General features: G+C 38.0%; 1 protein-coding gene across 4 annotated transcripts in view; it reads right to left on the reverse strand.

Annotated features, from left to right (window-relative positions):
* Window positions 1-21,892, reverse strand: part of LOC144755650 (cytosolic phospholipase A2 gamma-like) — a 553,672-nt gene that overhangs the window by 178,924 nt on the left and 352,856 nt on the right. For 2 of the 4 annotated variants that reach the window (XM_078644801.1, XM_078644803.1), the window contains one exon: window positions 174-3,717. The exons of the other annotated variants lie outside the window; for them this stretch is intronic. In XM_078644801.1, the coding sequence (XP_078500927.1) occupies window positions 2,903-3,717 (815 nt within the window). In that variant the 3' untranslated portion in view covers window positions 174-2,902. Of the gene's footprint in view, window positions 1-173; window positions 3,718-21,892 lie in introns of those variants that run through there. 4 annotated transcript variants of the gene reach the window in all.

The raw sequence follows: 21,892 nt of genomic DNA on the forward strand, positions 1-21,892 counted from the left end.
ACTGTGGTAGAAGGCTGATAGCGTTGATGGAAAATTATGAAACCTGGTCTCAATTGAAGGTTACACTGTTTGTTACTATGGTGTAGTTAGGGTTCCAAGTGGGAGAAACAAAGTGGCGGTGCTCTAAAAGGGGGGGGCAAGCTCTTAAAGGGGTGTGGGCTATGCAAGTTGGGGTGTGGTCTAAATCAAGATAAGTATCATTGCGTGCTTTGGAAAATCCTCTCTAATTATCGTAGGTTCGGAAAAAAACATTCTTTAATGGATTTCCCTTTCCTCTACAATGTGGGTAACCTAGCGTGATGTCTCCAGTTCTCAGTAGTGAGCAAAATAAGCATGCGTACATCGATGTGCATGCTGTCACTGCAGTGTAATCAAAAAATGTCCTATCTTTGAGAGGGCCGAAAATAGAGCCTGGTTGAGAGTCGTTTGGAGCCTGCCGGAAAATAAGTGCCGGTCCACAGACCTGGCCCAATTAAAGCGCAGTATCCATACATCCTAAGCACTGCGCCATTCAACCATATTTTAACTGATGCATATATTCCTTCCTATATATAAACATAAATCTGTTTGTCCGCTTATCTTAAGCATCAATGAGCACACTCGCCTATAATAAGCACTGTGCCATTCATGCAGCGATACGCCTATATATGCATAGATATATCTGTCCCAGAATCAATCCTAAGCATTTATCAGCCCACCCGTCTATCGTAAGTACTGGTCTCTGCATTCATTCATCCTTCCATCCATACATTGGTACATTGATCTATGCATCGATGCATTGATGCATCTGGCCATGTATCCACTTGCCCTTTATTCAACTATACGTTCTTATTTCCGTGCATCATCCGCCCCCGATTCTAAATACGACGTATTATACTCATCCAGCTACTCTCTGAAGGCGCTGAAAAGGCGTGCGAAAAGCATTGACAGGCAGATTTTTTAATAAAGAATAAGCTTTCAGTTGCTCTTTGTGGAGCATACTTCAACACCCTTCTCTGGTGGTGTTTTAAACAAAGGTACATATAGCGAAAGAAATGTAAAGAAGCTTTTAAGTGTTATACGTTAATTTAGACACATAGGGCCATATGTAGGTGGCCGAATACCGGTCGGTAACACCGAAAAAGGCCAGTTTTCGTTGTTACCGACCGGTAATTAGCCATGTGAGATGTACGTAAAACCGAATGGAATCGTTAATAACGAATCGGTAATAAATTACCGATTCGTTATTAACGGTTACAATTTACCGAAACAAATATTACCTAATCGGAAATAACGAATCGGAACAATCCCCAAAAATGCTATGTAGCAAACCTCTGTATTACCGAAATTGACCGGATTCGGTAATAACGATTCGGTATTTACCACTTTTCAGGAGCATGTGGTAATCAGGTGGAGTGCATAAAAACAGGCCCAAAATGCATCAGTGGGAACACAATGGCGGAACTCTACCTCATTGCAAGGCGGCTACGCTTGAGAGCAGCAGGACTAAGGATCTGGAGACGGGAGGAGCAGGTGTACAGATTGCGCATCACATTGTTCCAATTGACAGAAGCAGAAATACATGAAAGATACAGACTGCACCCTGATACCATCCTGGAGCTAATACGGGACCTAAAACCCTATCTGGAGCATCAGACACCAAGGGCCCACGCTGTCCCCACCCATGTCCAGGTACTCTGCTGCCTGCACCTCCTTGCATCAGGAAGTTTCCAGGGTGTGATAGCTGCAGTGGGTGGAGTGTCACAGAGCTGTCTGTCCCGTTTTTTCAACACTTTCCTAGATGCCATGATGGACAGAATGGAACACTACATTTCCTTCCCCAGTACACAGGCGGAGCTGCAGAGGACCAAGCTGGAGTTCTACCAAATGGCACACTTTCCACACGTCATCGGCTGCATAGATGGGACCCATATACCCATCTGCCCACCTGCAGCTAGTGAATACATTTACAGGAACCGCAAATCCACCCACTCCATCAATGTACAGGTGATATGTGATGCCAAGTTCGTAATTACTGACATCGTGGCCAAATTCCCCGGGAGTAGCCACGACGCGTACATCTTCCGGAACAGTGGCATCCATACCCGTCTGCTTGCAGGTGAATTTGGAGACGGATACATACTAGGTAAGTAAATGTGACACACTCAGATGTACACCCTGGCTAAAGCTATTGATCACACAACATAATGCCACTTACATCTGTACATAGGTGACAGCGCATATGCCCTCCGGCCGTATCTACTCACACCATATCTCAACCCAACCACCCCGAGGGAGAGGAGATACAATGTGGCACATAGGAGCACACGCAACGTGGTGGAGCGCACGTTTGGATTGCTCAAAAGCAGATTCCGTTGCCTCCACAAAACTGGAGGTGCACGTCTCTACAGCCCCATCAAATGTTGCAAGATTATTGCTACATGTGCAATGCTACACAATCTGGCCATCAAAAAAGGAACAGCAGTGGAACTGACTGACTCAGATGACGAGGACGAGGACAACCCTCAGCCAGAGCCCAGCGCAGCAGGTGTTGCTATTGAACATGATGGGAGACAGAGACGGGCAGAGATAACGGCAAACTACTTCTGAGTGAGTAACGACACAGAGCCAGTTCCAGTTACATTTCAAGGTGTTTATTAGGCACACCCCCAGTAATGTGAGCTATGTCCAATTGGACATGGGTTACATCACCCAACTCATGCTTGGCAACAGCCATAGGTCCTTACTTCTTGCGGCCACGTGCTGCCCGTGACCGTTCCCTATCAACACTGTCCGGTGTGTCGGACTGTTCATGTGAAGGCACGTTACGTTCACTACGCCTTCTGAACTCGGTGGGTGAGGGCGTGATGCTACCACGGCTGGTGGCCTCCTCACTGTCCCCCCCCCTTCCATTGTGGCAGCCTTAGCATTCTGCATTTGCTCTAGCACTGAGGTCAAGGACACCATCCCCCTGGCCACATCCCTGCTGCAATGCGCCATCTCCTCCTGCATGGCGATGGACCTGCGACACATCAGTGATGTTGAAGTGGCGAGCCGGTTCACCGACTTGGTATAGGCCTGGAGCCTCTCTCTCCCTGCGCCTGGCTAGACGGTCCTGCTCAAGCTGGCTGCAGAGGTTGTCCACCGAAGTAGCCACTCTTTCCATTCCTGCACTCATGTTCTCCCCCATAGCACTGATGCCCTTCTCCATCCTGTGCATATGCTTGTTCATGTGTGCCACCTCCCTGTGCATTGACTTCAGTTCTTTCCATTGCAGGCGCTGGACCTTCAGCATGTTGCCTTCCAGTCCAGCGAACACACTGTCACCCAGCTCGGCTGCCTCTGGACTGTCCGGCCTTGCCCTGCGGCGTCTGGATGAGATGTGGGCACCCTCGGATGCAGACCTACACCTCTCCCTGTTGGATCTTTCCCCTATGGGACTTTGTTTGCCCCCTCTGCCCTCCTCATCTGACTCCTCCATCTGCTGGAGGGTGGCCACGGCATGCCTCCTGCCTGACTGTGGGGGTGGGGGTGTTGGTGATCTTCGCAGTGGGGACTGTGTGAGAGGGGATTGTGGACTTCCCTGGCGCTGTGGTGATGGCTGTGGTGGTGAAATAGATGGCCGTGATGACGCAGAGCTTGTGGTCCCTGCAGGCCTGCTGGCGTCTTCATTTTGCCTCCCCTCCGGCCTGGCTGACTTATCTCGGCTGCTCTCTGCTGCACTGCGAGATGACTCGCCTGTAAAGACACAAATGTACATATACTCACTGCTCTGTCTGCCATGTGATTTCATTAAACAACATGCCTACAGAGCACAGTGGTTGTCCTGACATTGCCTATTACTTTACCATGCTATTGTGTTTGCTAGCCTGACTGTCCTATTCATATGTTCCCTCTGACTACATCACCCATAATGCATTGCAGGTATCCAGTAAGACATGGGGTGGAGTGGGAGCCCCTTTGCCACTATGGGGATTGGGGTTGGGGAGGGGGTAGCACAGCATGCTGGGCATGCTTCTTACCTTGTTTTCTAGCTGCTCTGGCGGAGCTGTCGGCGTCTCCCACGCCAATTACACTCTCCTGCTGGATGGTGGATTCAACCATCTGTTCAAGTGGTGTTGGTACTGGGGCTCTGTTTTTCCCTTCTCCTGTTTTTCCAGCCTGCCTCAGTCTCTCTGCCATCCTCAGTTTGGCTGTCTTCCTGAGGTCGTACCACCTCTTCCTGATGTCCTCTATGGTGCGCTGGGTCACACCTATGGCATTGATCTTGTCCCTGATGCCACTCCAGATTTGCCTCTTCAGTGACTCTGGCACTTGGTGGGACTGGGCTCCAAAGAGCTTGTGGTGCTCTTGACTGACATCCTGGATCAGGACCTCCAGCTCCTTGTCACTAAACTTGAGTTTTCTCTTTCTGTCACCTCCCTCCTTCTCCCTGTCTTGGCTTACCATTTCAATGCTTGTTGTTGTTTTGCAGTCCTGCTTGTGGCTGTGTTGCTGCTGGATCCTCAGCTCACCAGGCTGTCTGCCTGCCTGCCTCACTGTGAGCTCCAGGTCCTGTGCACCTGGCTGGGTGTAGCCACTTCCTGTTTGGGAGGTAATTGGGTGAATCAGGATTGGCTGATTCAACAAATTACGAATTTTTGAATTACCGAATCGGTATTTCCGATTCGGTAATGGATTCGGTAAAACCGATTCGGTATTTCATTCTTATTTTTTACCGATTTGTCCGAAATCGGTATTTAATACCGATTCATAACGAATCGGTAAACTTTAACGAAATTTTATCTACATCGCGTATACCGAATCCTTAATACCGATTCGGTAAAATTCGGTATTAAGGATTCGGTATTCTCAATTTACCTACATATGGCCCATAATGTTTTGTCGTGTGGTTTATAGGTACACTGTTTTAAAGTGGCTGTGACTGACAGATACTGAATACATGTGCTTCTTATAGTTGAGAAAGTATACCAGAGAACTAATTTGGGGGTTTGAGAACCTTGAGTTCTATATTTCCATGTGAAGTACAGTATAGGAACATAAAAGTAATTGGAAAGCTTTTATGTTCATATTATAGAGGGGGGTGTGAGAATTTAGTGAGGCAGGCAAAGTGTGTGTTTTTGTAGCATTAAAACAAGTGTGTGAGGTGAGAGCAGGTTCGTGCTGGAGTTGCCTGCTTGTGGTCGTTTGCAGAGGCACAACCAGAGGGAAAGTTCGCTGGAGCCTAATTCTTTCAGATAATAGGGAGAGGGGGTGTTGGGGCTGTAAAAAGGGGTGAAAAAGAACAGAGTCTCCTTTACAAAAAACTCAGGTGCGGCTCTGTGTGTGCGCCTGGGAAGCTGTGTCAGAGAGTCTGGGGCAATGGGTGTTGCGCGCCTGGTGGTGTGTCTGCTAATCACCCACGATGATGTTGCGCCTGCGTTGCAAAAAGAGAAGGGAAATCCTGAGAGAAAATGGCTCTCTTTAAGAGATTTCCCTTTTCCTACAATGTGAGTCACTTGGCATGATGTCTGCACTTCTAAGTAGTGAGCAATGTGCGTGCTCTCAAAGTGTCACTGCAGTGCAATAAAGAAAAAAAACGGATTACGTTTGTGAGGGCGGAAAATAGAGCCCTATTAAGACCCGTTTCGAGGCCCCCAAAAATAAACTGCTGGTGGTCACATCCCCAAGACACCCCCTCCATTTCCAGCCCTGGGTGCAGCATTATGTTTGCGTAGTTGTAGATAAATATTTAGGTAATAATGTAAATCATTGCGTGTGCTGTTTGTTGATAATATCATCCTAAGTACATAGATAAACAATATTAAAAATACTATTTATAAAGTTGTTTGAGGTGGGTTGCAGAGAAACTGCTGTGGGGTGTGGTGGAGAGATGAAAAGTATGAGGTAGTGCAGTTATATATACATTGTAAAGGAGTATGTAAATAATTAAATAAATACTTGCTTTATGTTCTATTGCATACTTATCATCTTAGTTCTTGTCTGTCGTGCTCCATCACGTTGCAGCACTGGGTCCGGAAGTTGTTAGTGGAAGTTTTGTAATTGTATGTTATTATTTTAACATAGTGAACAAATGTGAAAAATAATTGAATCTATTTTTTGTTTTTCAGAAAATTATTTCATTGGATTGAAATTTGGAAATGCCTAGAAGAAGTGAAAAAAAGAGAAGAAAAATATATATTTGACGAAAAGGAAAGTTTGTTCGAATAAAAGCAAAAGACAATTTTTCAAAAAAAAATTACAAACATTTAATTAGAAAAACATCACACAAAGCAAAAAGAAGAATTTTTCAAGTAAGGTGAAGCAGAGTTAAATTTCAAATACGAGGAAATACGAGGAAAAGAAAACATGATAAAGAAATAGTATCTGCTACTCGGAGACAAAAGCAATTTCAAGAAACTCGTCAGAGACTTTTTCGATCTAGAGTGATTCAGAATTTAATGAAAACATGCTGCAAATACAAAAGAAAAATCTTGCAGTTCAAAGAGAAGCAGCATATTGAAAGTATAGTGGATACTGCTTTCAATTTAAAACAGAAGTTATTCATTTTGATTTTAAAGAGAATGAAACTATTGGATAAAATAGTCAAAGTATTGAAAGACAAAAGTAGAAAAAAGAGACTTGTGAACAGAACCAAGTTTTGTAAAATCTTTAGTAGACATTGGAGACATACTTCTACTACTGAGCCTTTTTTTAATGAGGAAAGTGACTTCCAGGAAAAAAGTTTATCATTTGCAGTTGATATTGGAGGTCGTTGCTATGAAGTTCAGGATGGTTTCCTCTTCCAAAGGAGGAAATGGTTGGTAAAAGTGCAGAAGAGTTAATAGCTGAAGAAGTGCAAGGGAAACGTTGACAAGCTCCTGTGTATCAGTGGAGTTGGATTAGTATTTGTAGTATTCAACAGGAATCCATTGTAATAATGCGGAATTTGCTACAAGAATATACTCAGAAAAGTATAAAACAGAAGATTAAGCTGTTACAAGGACTAGATCCATGTAATGTAAGAAAATAGTTAATAAAAGAGAGAAGACCCCACTTGTTCCAGGGAACAGGGTACCACCGACAATCAAAGTCAAAGGGAATTTCCCTGGACTAACTTTATGGAGAATGCTTTTGCATCCCAAATAACATTTAACTATGACACAAACACATTATTCAAAAAGAATTCTAGCCACCGACTAAAATGTAACGTATATATGTTTTCTTTATTAAAAAATCTTTTACCTCACTTGACAGGGTATTATCCTTAACATAAGGAACACACAAAGAAATTAAAATTTCAGAAAAAACAGTTTTTTCTGAAAGACAATTAATACATAACTTTCCTAGTACAGTAAAAATTTCATAAAACATACATCAAAAAAGATGATGTATGTTTTATGAAATTTTTACTGTACTAGGAAAGGTGTGTATTAATTGAAGGAAATATACTGAGAAGTATGGGCATTCTCTGGCTTGTCTTTCAAGAAAAGTTTGTAAAAGTGTTTTTCATCATTTGAGGATGTTAGCAGTACACTATTCAGAAATGCGGAAATTTGTAAAGGGACTGTACTATGTAAAAAGTCCTGCATTAAGTTTAAGTGAACTGAATACAAGTCTTTCTTATGGTTCTTTATCAGATGTTTAAAAAGAGTGTGATGATATTGAAATGCGATATTTTGGTTCAGAAAAGCAGTACATAGAAAGTGAAAGTTTGACAATTACACATGTTGGGGGGATGAGAAAGTGATTATCACTGATCAGTTTGAAGAAGAAATTGGAAAGTTTAATGTAGTGTGCTCTGAAATACCAAACTATGTTTGTAATTGTTGTCTACATACTCATTATAAAAGTCAAAGTAGGAATGTTGATTTGTATTTGAAAAGAGAAAAGGAGAACAATGGTAAGTGGGAAGAATTGGCAACTTACTTGTTTGTTGAAGGTAGATTTGAGTTAGGTAGTGATCAACGTATTTGTAAATATTGTTACAACAAATTAGAAGAGAACAAAATGCCTGCTAGAGCAGTACATAATAACTTGAAATTAGCTATTCCGGAGGAGCTGGCTAAATTGAATACATATGAACTGGTTCTAATTCAATCTGTTCATCCTTTTCAACCTATAATTCGGATGAAGCCTAAAACAGGTAAACTGCCACCAACAGACTTGCAAAGGGCTGAAAGGGAGAGTGGTATACTTACCTTTGGATTTTAAGAAAAACATTGAAACTATTGCTGGAGAGAAAGAGGAAAATGAGGCAGTAGTTAGTTTAGTAATGACAAAGAGTCAGAAAAAATGGCAAGAATTTGTGGATGTTAATAAAGTTGAAAAGGCTACCTTATATCTTATAGAAAACAATATTTATTTAAAAAAATGTAAATGTGGATGAACAGGTAATACGTTTGGAGGATGAATCTGAAATTTCAAGTGGTCAAATAGAGAAAGTAGACAAGTCAAGGACTGAAGATATTTATGAACACTACACAATATGTCCTTTGCATCCAAAAGATGCGATAGGAAGTAGCATTGAGTTATTTCAAATGAACAAAGCATAGGGAACTCCAATGAGTGTATGGGAGAAAAGCTTGAAAGCTCGTTGTTTTCCACAGTTGTTTCCTACTGGAGAAGGTGGACGATATAATGACCGACCTGTACAGATTCCAGCTTCAGAATATCGGTCAACAAGATAATATTCTGAAGATCCTAGATTTCGACAGTGCATTCCATACGTATTTCACCTTTTGTTTGAAAGTGATTTGTCTTCTCTGTCGTATGCAGTGAAACATATACTTAAAACTGGAGTTCATCAATCTCTACTTTCTGCAAAAGAATTTGTGGAGAAAGTTCAAGAAACGGATGAAAATTTAGAAGCACAGTTAATTCATTTGATGGCATGTCAACGTGGAACAAATGAGTATTGGTATCATCGTCATGGAGAACTCAAATGTATGTTACAGAAGTTAGGTACACCAACATGTTTTGTCACACTTAGCTGAGCAGAGTATGCATGGGAAGATTTGCTTGAGTTTTTAAGAGAAGCAAATTCCAGTATAAAAAATGTTGAAATAAAGACTCCTGGTGAACTGTGTTAATTGGATCCTGTAAATCTGTGCAGATATTTTAATCATAAGTTTTAAGCTATGAGGTCTTTTATCTGTAATAAAAAGAATCCACCTCTTGGAAAAATTACTGATTTCTTTTGGAGAAAGGAGTATCAAGCAAGAAGTGCACCTCATATACATATGCTACTATGGATCAAGGATGCACCTAAAGTTGGAAATGATTCTGAGTAAACAGTATTGTCTTTTATTGAACAGTATGTGCCATGTGAGATTCCAAGAGAAGGAGGAGATCAAAGCTTGAGACAGCAAGTTTTACGTTTCCAAAGTCATTGTTGTGGAACGTATTGCAGAAGAACATACAAGTGTAAAGGAACATTTTACACCAAATGTCGGTTTGGTTTTCCCCGTCCAGTCATTTCTAAGGGAAGAGTAAATTCTTTTTTTTTTCCAAAGTCATTGTTGTGGAACGTATTGCAGAAGAACATACAAGTGTAAAGGAACATTTTACACCAAATGTCGGTTTGGTTTTCCCCGTCCAGTCATTTCTAAGGGAAGAGTAAATTCTTTTTTTTTTCTTCTGGAAGGCACACAATAACTCTGAAATCTCCAAAGAATACCTACAACTTAAAAAGAACAGAAGTGTCAAAGTATATCAATGACTACAATCCAGTCATTTTAAAAATGTGGAATGCAAACATTGACATCCAGTATGTTGCAGATAACTCAATTGCTCTTACACGTTATGTTACATCGTACATAACAAAATCTGAAAAATCAGAGATGAAACAAGTGTGGGATGATATTGCACAAGAGAATAGCCTTAGCAAATAATTGTACAGCTTTAATTTGAAAATGCTTTACCACTGAGAAATTGGATCGTATGAATGTTCACACAGCTTGTGCTTTTCAAGTTTATATTCAGAGACACGAGGAATCATTTGGGTAAGTTTAGGTCTTGCCTGCAAACGAAATAGAGTGCTGAAATTATTGGAAGAAATGTAACAATAAGCAGCAAATGAGCCAGACAGTACAGACATTCTTAAAATTAATATGTTGGACACATACTATCTGAAAAGGAGTGGACATCTGGAACAGCTATGTCTTTATGAAGTACTTCAACATTACAGTTTCAAAAGAAATGTAAAACAGAATTTAAAAGAAGGAAAGTTTGCAGTAGTTGGATGTCATACTTGTTTAGTAACACATGCAAAGGGTAATCTGATAAAACACAAGAAACTTAGTTGGAAACTCCAGATAAGCGTGAATTTTACTATTTAGCACTTCTGCAACTGTTTAAACCATGGCGTAGTGAAAGTGAATTACTTGGAGAGTTTGACTGCTACAAAGATTATTTTAATGCTTGTAAAGATAGCATTGGATGTCCAATTTTCCCTACATATTAAAGAATGTTGAATGATGAAGTTGAACAGGAAAAGAGTATTATAGCTGAATTAGCTCATGAAAGTTCTCAAGATAGTCAAAGTAGTGGTCCATGTAGTTAAGATCCTCTTGGACAACCAATGCTGGAAAATGAAGCAGCTATTGCAATGTATGAAGTGGAAATTGCAATGCAACAAGCACACAAGGAGAATATTACATTGGAACAGTTAGAACAATTAAATGTTGAACAGAAAGAAATATATGTGATAGTGAGAGAACGAATGGAACATGGTTTGTTGCATGAAAACAAAATGTCTGTGTTCATCTGAAAAACCTCTTTTGATGTACATCAGTGGTCGAGCTTGGACAGGTAAACGTTTTTTAATTAAAGTTATCTTCAAAAAACTACTGGTTCACATTTATGTTGTGTGGTAACAGCTCCAACTGGATTAGCTGCACACAATGTGAAAGGAGTTACTTTGCATAGATTATTGATGTTACCAGTGGAGCATGACAATAAATTAGAATATCAGAAGTTGTCTGGAGAAGCTTCTTATGAAGTGTCAAGAGTGCTGAAGAAAATGAAACTTTTAATTATTGATGAGGCGAGCATGGTCTCAAACTTAATGCTTGCTTTTGTACACTTAAGAATGCAACAGGTATTAAGAACAGATTACAACGTTCTCTTTGGGGGGAAAACATGTAATTCTAGATCTGCTACAACTAACTCCTGTAAAATGAGAACCAGTGTTTAAAACTCTTCTACATGAAGATACTACGAAATCTTTGGGAAGTATTAGAAATGTGAATCTGTGGTTACCTTTTTGAATATAAAGAACGCACTCAGAATATACAACAAGCAAGAGATGAAGATTATGCAAATAGTCTAAAAGATTTAAGTGTTGGTGTTCTAAGCAAACATGGTAAACAAGCTTTTCAAAGTAGTATACTAAAGAACATGTTTAGAAATGAAAATACACCACCAGAAGTAGTGTACAAGAAAATTAAAGAAAAAAAGTCTACAGTTTGTTTAATGCCTACAGTGGAAGAGTTTTACACATTTAATAGAGAGTTTATGAAATTGGAAAATCAAGGAATAGTTCACATTAAAGCTATTGATAAAATCAAGCAACAAGAAATAATTGTTCTTTTAGTAAAACTGCAGACTAAATTGGATTCTTTGGAAAAGACTGTATCAAAAACTGCGGGCTTAGAAAAAAATTTAGGCTGCCGGGTAATTTTCAAGCGTAATCTGAATGTAGAAGGTGGTTTAGTGAATGGAGCAATGGGAAAAGTTGTTGATTTTGTGAAACATCAAAATAGAAATGGAATTGCATTTTTGAAAGTTAAATTTGATTAGATTGCAGAGGTAAGACAGATTGCACGTTCTTCTGCACGTTTTGCTTGTAAAAGACTTGTATGTTCATAGAAAATAGCTTCCCTTCTGTTTAGCATATGCAATATCACAAGGTTTAAGTGTAATTAATGCTTTGGTAAATGTTGAAAGACCTGTGTTTAAAGAGGGAATGGTATATGTTGCATTATCTCTAGTTAGAACGTTGTCTGATTTGTATTTATTTGATTTTCATGAGAACAAGGATAGTGCTGATGTTAATTGTGTAAGAGAATATAATCTTTTGAGATGGCTTAATGCTCCCCATTTAGGTGAATATCCTATTTATGAGAAACGTGTTGTGTGTTCAAAACACAAACATGTTGAAGAGTTAACTATTGTTGAAAAGCAGAAAGAAAAACAAAAGAAAAGAACAGATGTAAAGAAGCAGAACATACAAACAAGTGATGATGTTGTTTGATACCAATTAGAAAATGCTTCTGGTGTCAACTGCTATGGTAATGTTATTCTAAATGTTATATTTTATCTTGAAGATGTTTGTGGTGAAATTATGGAAAGTCAGGAAAAAACTTTATTGTCTGCACTTAACACTTCATTTCAAGAATTGAGAACTAATAGAAGTAAGATCCATTCTGCTTCTTGTATTCGCCAACTGTTGGATACAAGTACTGGATCTTTAACATTCAGTGCTAACATACAGCAAGACACACATTAATTTCTGATGGTTATGCTTGGAGTACTAAAAGATGAAGGAATTCAGATTGAGAGTTTATTTGGACTCAGTTACAAATGGGAACATAAATGTGAAGAGTGTTTATTATCTTCAAGGACTATCGTTGACAGAGAACAATTTTTATATTTAACAATACCTGACTGCAATCTGTACCATTTTTTAATTAGTAAAAGAAGCGGATCATGAGATGATGTGTTCTCTTGTAAATCAAGAATGCTATCTACATTATGCCTACAAAGATATGGAAAATCTTTGATTATAATGCTGAAACGCTGTCAACCAAATGGAAGAAAAGTGGAAACCAAAATTAAAAATGTTGTTGCTAATCAAGGATCTATTTCTGGAAGAACTTTTGCAACAGTTTCAATTGTTTTCCATGCTGGAAGTACTACTATAATTGGACATTATACAGTTTATTTAAAGTGTAATAATGGATGGAGTCACTGCAATGATACACACTTGGAAATGAAACCGAGATTGCCTTATGAATTACCCAAATCAAACTTAATTTTTCTGAAACAAAGATTTTAGGTACACCTTTCGGCTCTAATGGGAAGGTGTATAGATCTTTAAGGAATTCATACAGGATGCTTTCAAAGCAAAATTTTGGAAACCTTATCTGGTGTTTTGGGAAAACGTGCAGAGAAACTTCGTAAGATCTTTAAGGAATTCATACTGGATGCTTTGAAAGCAACATTTTTAATACATTATCCGGCATATTGGGAAAATGTGCACAGAAACTACGTAGAATCTTTAAGGAATTCATACTGGATGCTTTCAAAGCGACATTTTTGATACAATATTTGGCATATTGGGAAAATGTGCAGAGAAACTAAGTAAGATCTTTAAGGAATTCATACTGGATGCTTTCAAAGCGAAATCTTTGATACATTATGTGGCTTATTGGGAAAATGTGCAGAGAAACTACGTAAGATCTTTAAGGAATTCATACTGGATGCTTTCAAAGCAAATTTTTTGATTGGTTATCTGGTGTTTTGGGAAAATGTGCGGAGAAACTACGAAGTACAGGTAAGATTTGAACATTTGAAGTCGTATTGGATGTGTTATTTGTGTTGACTTTGTATTATATTTGGGAGAATTAGGGTTGTTTTTTTTTAACAATCTAGTTGATTGTTTTTTCCCCCTACTGTTTATGATGAAACTACACCGACATCACTGTGAATAGTGAAGTTAAGTAGTAGCTGATGACAGCAAAAAATGGGAGAACAATTGTTATCTGAATGTTAAATTGTTTTGTATTATTTAAAAACTCATTGTAATTTGTAAAATGTATTATGTTACATAGCACTTTTGCAGTTTGTTTTATGTAGTAGAAAAGTTAGAAAAAACACTACTAATGACAAATACACAATAGTAGTTCGATATTTAAAAAACCTTTAAAATTCTTTGAAAAAACCATAGCTTTCAGGGACGTTATAGTTAGTTGGACATTTGATTCATATAAAATCAGAGAAATTCGCCTGTTAAAGTTAGTTGAGCTAACTATAACTCGTGAGCCCGCTATACACTGCTGATGATTTCATACATTACATCACTCATGACATGGTCAGTGATATCACTGATGACATCACTGATGACATCACTGATGACATCATCCACATGATAATCTGATGCACATACTCATGCCTTAATATAAACTTTGATACACCCATTCTAAAATGCAGGTTACTATTTTTTAAACCATACACAGAAGGTTGCCATATACTACATACCACTCACTATTTCCTAGGTCTATACACACATCCATTCATTTATACATGTAGTTACTTATCAATACAGGACTATAATATGCACTCGTACATGTATACATGAAGTTACACTCTCCCACTCATCCATAGAGTTACTTACACACCTGGTCAGTAATGCAAAGAATCAATCACATACCCATTTACTCATGTATACAGTTATACAGACCAACTCCGTTATTTATAGACATACCACATCACTTATTTATACAGATACTAACACATATTTACTGTCTTATACAATGACTGATAGAAGCAGACACTAATTTAAACACAAACTCTTCAAATAACTTAGTCTCACGTATAGTCATTTATATACTCCAACACTCACATATAGTGCCTTAAAACATATGTAGTTAGTACAGATATAGATATAAACATTTATTCACTCACCAACACACCCATAGACACACTAACTCACCCATACAGCCCTTCCCAGATTCACTTTTTAATCCATACAACCAGTGAATCACCCACTCAGACATCTGTGCACAGAGTTACAGCCCAATCCACCGATCCACACAGACACTCAGGCACCTATACAGATACTCAGAAAACAAATCAGCAACCTATATAGACACTCATGTAGCTACTGAACAACCCATGCAGCCGCTTACATACCAACTGAGAGAGTAATCCAGCCTTTCACACAATGTAGCTACTTATGCCATGCATTCAGAAAGCCATGTTCAATCACTCACTTATACAGTTAGTCACGCACCTACTAAATAATCCATTCAGGCAATTGTAAATCCACTCATTCTTCAATACACCTTGGCATAGGTATATATGAAAAATATGCAAAGTTTACAGAAACACACATTCACTGGATGATGTCATCAGTAATGTCATCAGGGATGTCACTGACCATGTCATGAGTGATGTAATATGTGACATAATCAGCAGTGCATTGCGGGTGCACGAGTAATAGTTAGCTCAACTAACTATAACAGGCAAAATTCTCTGGTTTTATATGAGTCAAATGTCCAACTAACTATAACGTATGTAAAACCTATGGTTTTTTTGTGAATATATATATATATATATATATATATGCTCCAAAGGCTCGCTTCCACCACAACTTCCACACGGACTTGCAAGTAAAAAACGAGGTAGACCCTGTTTAGTGCTGCCTAGTTTATTTCAAAACGTCACCAGCCATCACGACGCGTTTCGGCAGATCCCTGCCTTGATCACATATATATATATATATATCCAAAGTAATTGTAGTGATAATATGTTCAAAATCATTAAACAATTTAACATTTGTTAAGTGTGTGAGTGATGTTAAGTGAATGTTGTGTGACTACATATGTTACACAATTCGATAATCCCAGGTACAATCACTTTGTCATTTACACAAATTTGGTTTGTAGTTCCTTTGCGCTCACCAGGTTTTAAAGTTACTTCTTAGTTTATATTGGATGTACCTTGTGTGGATCTTAGTCCCGATTGAGACAGGTTATTCCTTAATGGCACAAATTTTAAACTATGTTACTCATTACATTATGGTATAGTGTCGCATATCAGCTAGTCATTCAGTCCTTACAAAAATGTCATGCAATATATGGTACTGTTCCTTTAACAACCAAAAAGTTCCCTTTTTTCAAGGTGGAGGGAGGGGTTTTCCTACCTCTTTAAATACACTTCACGCTTTACATTTAGTGACCCGTACAAAGGCCTCTGGCCGAAATGCGTAGGTCATTTGTTCTCTAATGCACTGACCGCACTTTCCACATGAAACTGAAGAAAACAATGCCAAAATAAGAAAATCTAAAAAGATTTTAATAGGAGCTACGATCTGGTGCAGGCTTACTTTCTGGAGTGCTGCCTTTCTGTGCCCCTTGGTTATGGTCATGTAATGAATTTGAGGGAAACATGGGATACCGGTTTTCCATGAATGCATAAATGCTAATCTGGGGACAACTACAGATCAAGGACTTGTGGTGCGATCAAAAACTGTTATGAAATTCAAGAGAACAGGCTGCAATTAAAAAAATGTTGATTTAAAAATAATAAAATCATTTGAAATGATTCAATGATATGACAAATTATTCAATCAGATAATCCAGTCCTCGTTATACATCATAATTTGATGATCCAGCCCTTATGGTAGACTTGAACAGGACCATCACCGGGACAAATTGTCAAAGGGATATTTAGAAGTAAACAAAAATAATAACCTAAGGAGTTCCACTAAGAAGTGTAAAACAAAGTAGTGATGGCCAAAATGTACCTGGGATTAAGGCAAGGAGTATTGCACTAGAGAACAGTAATCCAAAACAGAAATAAGAGACCAAATAGAAAAAGCTTAGAGGCGTATCAATAATTTCTTGGCTTACCTCCTCTGTTTCTCAGATTGTTACTGCACTGAGAACACTGCTGATGGAAATGGTGCTACAGAACGCTTCTCTTCTCTTCATGATTAGGTTTTATACTTTGCCTTGAGGAGTCCTCTACTTATGGTGGTGTCTATGTGGACTTAGTATTGATCTACCTTCTCCCTGCCCTTCAACAAAATTGACCACCTACCCCTGTTCACCATACACAGACTGATCAGCTTCTATGGCTTTATGTAATCTGTTGTGGGGTGCCAGCATACTTGCCCGAACGCAAAGCATGCCAAGCATGTTGCAGCTGAACCGACATAATGAAGCTCAACCGCATGGAAATGTAATATCTTGCCATTAAAAGCTTAGTAGTAGAAACGTAGATATGAGCGCATTGGGTGCAGTAGACTGAACCAGTGGCATCAGCTTACTTAGGTCCTAATTTAGATATTATAGTATGTTTGTACTCTGTCAGGGCGATCGAGTTAAAACACCCATTAACCTGATGGAATAACTGTACTCTGAATTTTGAGAGGTCCACAAGCCCACAGACACCTCTTAGCATTTTGTTGGAAACACAGTCACTGAGATTCCAGTCAATGTATTAAAAGTATGATGGACAGTTTTGTCAAAATGATGATAACATCTGTCAAACTCTAAACATCTTTTTACATTTTCAAAAACAAAATCCTAAAGCAGGATTTTGTTTTTGAAAATATAAAAACAAATGACAAAACTGCAATGGCCTTTCCTATGCTGGGCCATCAGAGTAGTAGGTCAGTGACAGAGACGGAATAGTCTGCATCAATGAAGTACTTAAGCTAAGCACATCTGCATATCAGATGGGCGGACCTTCATTTAAACATGGAAAGCCCTTTGTCTCTTTCAGCATCGGATAGGCATTTTGGAGAGGCGTGCTTGATTAAAATTTGTAAAAGAAATGTGTTGCTACATGTTTAAATGCTAAAGTGTCACCTCCGAACTGAACTGAGCAAATCAAACCCACACAAAATACTAGCCACTATCACCCAAAGATGGTAAAAATAGCCTGCGAAAAGAGGTATTGTGTTTTGAAGAATAGTTTACTTTTTTGGATCCATAGGAAGCCAACATAAGCATGCAGATTCATAAAGTACAACTTCAAGTTTACACTGTATTAAGATAATGTAAAAAAAATGTGTAAGGGGATTACGACACTGCTTTCCATTATTAACTATCATTGTTTGTAGGTAGTGTACCCACATATTCACAAATTTAATTTTTGACAGTGAAGACTTTTCTCTTGTAAACAGATCAGAAAATCAAGGGCATCTACTTGATTATTAGTTCTCTCCAGGATACTACCCCAAAAAAAGACTGTGTCACTTTTTCATATCAAAGTCACTTGCATGTAGTATTAATAATACTTAGAGATTGAGCTCACTGCACCGCTATTGAGGCCGTGGTTGGAATGCAAATTAAAGAAATGGCCTGCCCAGAATAAAACAAGGAAAGGAAATTCAGCATTAAAAAAATGCAAGAACCCATTTAACAATAAGGAAGGGTATCATATAAAAGTTTTTTTTTCTCCCCATCATACGATAAACAAGTGGGTAAATCAATTAAACACAGCATAATGAACTCATGAGTTGAATCCCAAGAAAAGGGTTTGAAGAGACATCATGTTCAACGGTTAGACAGGCTATAACTTTTTCTAGCTAATATAAGGAAAGTACAAAGGGATAGTAAACTAAAACTGATTAACAGAAAATGTGGAATCAGGTTATTTCAGCAGTGAAAGATATAAACCCTGTTCTGATATTAATTATTAGGCTTCCAAAAACAAGGAGGACCAAGAAATAACTAAAATTGTTTTTCACTCACAATTAATTATAAATAAAACTTTCTGGCAAGAAAACACTTACTCTCAGTAGAGTTACAATAAGTGCCAAAGGAACCTATATGCCCCTTAACAAACCCTTTCCTATGAGAAGGGAGGCATTTTTGCTTAATAGATTGCTGACTTGCCAGAATAAATAGTGAAGGATCTGTGCTTTTAATGATAGTCAAGCATCGTTCCAAGAGCATTTGTACAATCATGAATCTGAGCATGGATTTAATAATAAAGTATCAAGTGACAATATTAAAGTTGTCATTCTATTTTAAGTTACAGTCTCATGGTATATTGAAACATGTTCCTAATAAGACCTTTATTTTACTCTCTATTTTTGTCCTCTTTTAATGATGTGGCCCTTCATTTTATAAAGTTTTTGTCAAATAAATGATAATACATTTTCATTTTTTGCAGGAAAATTGAAGTTGATTGAAGAATAAATCTTGCTGTGGTACTTGAATTTTTTGCTTTTAGCAATCATCCAAGTGGGGAAAGGAGTACACCCTTTATGAGGGCAAGTTAGTCTATGTTTCCACCGACTTAAATGTATTTTCGAAATTGCTGTTGGATTCAAGTAGTCCTAATAGAAGTAAACGAAGATAGGGTTGAGTTATAAGGCAGTCTATGGCAAAATTAATAGAAATTCTTTTAATATCAAAACTGAGCGAGAAATTTTACAAATGTTTGTGATAATCTGAATGAGTTGTGAATTATATTCACAGATGTGACTGGATTTTGATGGCAATTGTGTTTGGGTAGAATATTTTAAACTAAAACAAAATATGCCTCATGGAAAAATTCCCTTTCAAACTGTCTAAATAAGCAATAAACATTGGAGAAATCCCCCGGAGCATCAATTGATATAATTTAATGGGCATATAAAAGAAGAGTATCGAGCTTCTAAGCCATTTGAATATGGAACTGTGACTACATCTAAACAATATATTTTTACTCCATAATCTAAGCTTGGATGTGTATGAATTCAAACAATCTCTTGGTCTGACACAGATTACTTTTCTTTATTTCGCTATGAAATTGTGACCTCTAGTAGAGTTGAATATGTTTGAAACTTGCAAACTGAATTTCTACAGAATCTACATACACACCATTCAGGGTGGCTGTTGATCAGCCAAAAGTGCCTCAAATGGAAGAAATGTGTATTACTAATATTTGACTTGGCTACAACTAGATTTGTTATGAAAATATCATTTTAAAATCAGATCATATTTCAGCTATTCCTCTGATTAAAACCAATATTTTAAAGTGCACCTAGAGAAAAGGTAAACGCTCATGAACATTTACAAAAATCAAGTCTTGATATAAAATAGAATAAAGTAGAAAACACAAAGCTATTTAATGGATAATAGGCAAGAAAGCTGCAAGTTATATGTTCTAGAAATGATCACAGTTTTTGGATATTAGGTCAAACCATATTGTCAATGGATGATGTTGGTCCACATTATATGATTGCAGAAGATGTATGGGCAAAGTATTTATCCTGTTTTTCGGAGGATCTTCTAGACATGGTTATACAACTAATTATAATATGCATGGGATATGCCCTCAATAACATTGAAACATATATATATATATATATATATATATATAAACAAATAATTCACTCCAATCAACTTAGCTCATACAGTCAGGCTTGGATAGTCTACCGAGCAGTTTCTTTGATATCAATACCATGTGGTAGGCATGAAGCTTTGCCTTCTAATTGATGAACTATATAATAATACATTTCCTGTTATTGACAAATATGAAACCTTTTATAAATATTTTTAATAAAAATTATCCAGGTCGACCAATTTTCCGAAGTATTAGTCAACCTTAAAGGAATACCTTTAATATGCGAAACAGCCCTCAGAACCATGGTGTAGAAAGTTGCTATATACTGTTACTTTGTGGACTTCCGGGCAGCCTATGATTCAGAAGACTTGTCAACACTATGGCGAAAGCTAGATTTAAACCAGATTACAAAATGATTACTGTCAATAATGAAATCTGTTCACTACTTTTAATATTGGTTTGAGTTCAAATTATCACTGAAAGGAAAGTTATATTCAGAAATGTTTCTATTCATCCCTGCCTTATTTTGCTGACTTGCATGCAATTTACAGAAAGTTTGCTTCTACCATCTCTTGTTTTAACCCCAAGTAGTTCATATGTAAATCGGATCCCTATGGTATGCAGATGATCTAGTTATGCTAGATTTGACTCCAACACAACAGAATCGTAAGATTGAGGCTTTGCAAAAGTATTATATTGAGAACATATTGGAATTTATTTCTGAGCAAAATAAGGTACAAAGATGTCAGAAGAAATGGTATACATTGTCTGGTGGATAAATTGTACAAAATTAGAAACTGGTGATCAATATCAATATATATGCATAACGTTTAAAAGTCTTATTAGTTGGAGTGAACATAGGCAAAACATACAAAGGGCTGATATAGTTCAGATGTCTTTATGGAGGTGTTAGGGTTTGAAGGCAGAGGAAGGGAAAATAATCTTGATTTAGTTTTCTGCAGTCCACATAGCAGAATCCAACATTTTTATAATGACTAGAAGTGTTTATGTATAAAAAAAGCCATTGGATGTCTCAATGAGGAATACTTCCAGTATTAAGAAAGGGAACATAGGCTATGTGAATGGAATCTCATAGCCAAAAGAAGAGCCGAAAATGTCTTTGATTCACGAAGGGGAAAGCTCTTGCCTTTGTGCCTAGCAGGGGTTAAAGAATTTGATACTAAACTTTTAGCTACTCAGAAATATTAAGAAATATTACAAACTTCCAAGATTTAGAGCCTAGTTATGAGTTTGCCGGTCATGGGACCACCATCGAAACTGTATTGAAATCACTGTCGCACTATAGATGGTCTGCCCCCCTTATTATAATGCATGCGTTTCATTGATGAAAGACCATCATGGTACGCCACACCCAACTTAAAATCTCAGCGGGCGATGAGATGTGCCTTCCTGCCAACATGAGTGTGGTGATCCAATCACCACTTCTGAGCTGGTAGAAAGGGAGGGATGTAAGGCTAAAACTCTGGCAGAAAGTAAGGGATATGAGGCTGAAACTCGCCTGTACTCAGCTTCACACATCCTGTGCCACCATGGAGCAAATTGTACATGTCCTGCTGCTGCTGTTGCTGCTTGATGATGTCCAAAACTTACACTGATATGGACGCAACCAACTGTAAGCTATACTCTTGTATCCATTGACTATAAAGCAAAAAAGTGCCCTGGCATTGGTCTATTAAGGGAGTTTTTAGTGGGCCCCTTTTCATAATTGTTCTCAGTGTATGATCCAATTACAGCACTATGATGTCTTCTTTGGCTAGGTCATTGACACTGCACAGGCACACACCACAAAAGTCGACGTGTTAAAACCTCATAATAAGGGATGGTGATGTTTTCATTAAATTGT

The sequence above is a fragment of the Lissotriton helveticus genome, chromosome 5_1, assembly GCF_964261635.1.
Source record: "Lissotriton helveticus chromosome 5_1, aLisHel1.1, whole genome shotgun sequence".
NCBI classification, from domain to species: Eukaryota; Metazoa; Chordata; class Amphibia; order Caudata; family Salamandridae; genus Lissotriton; species Lissotriton helveticus.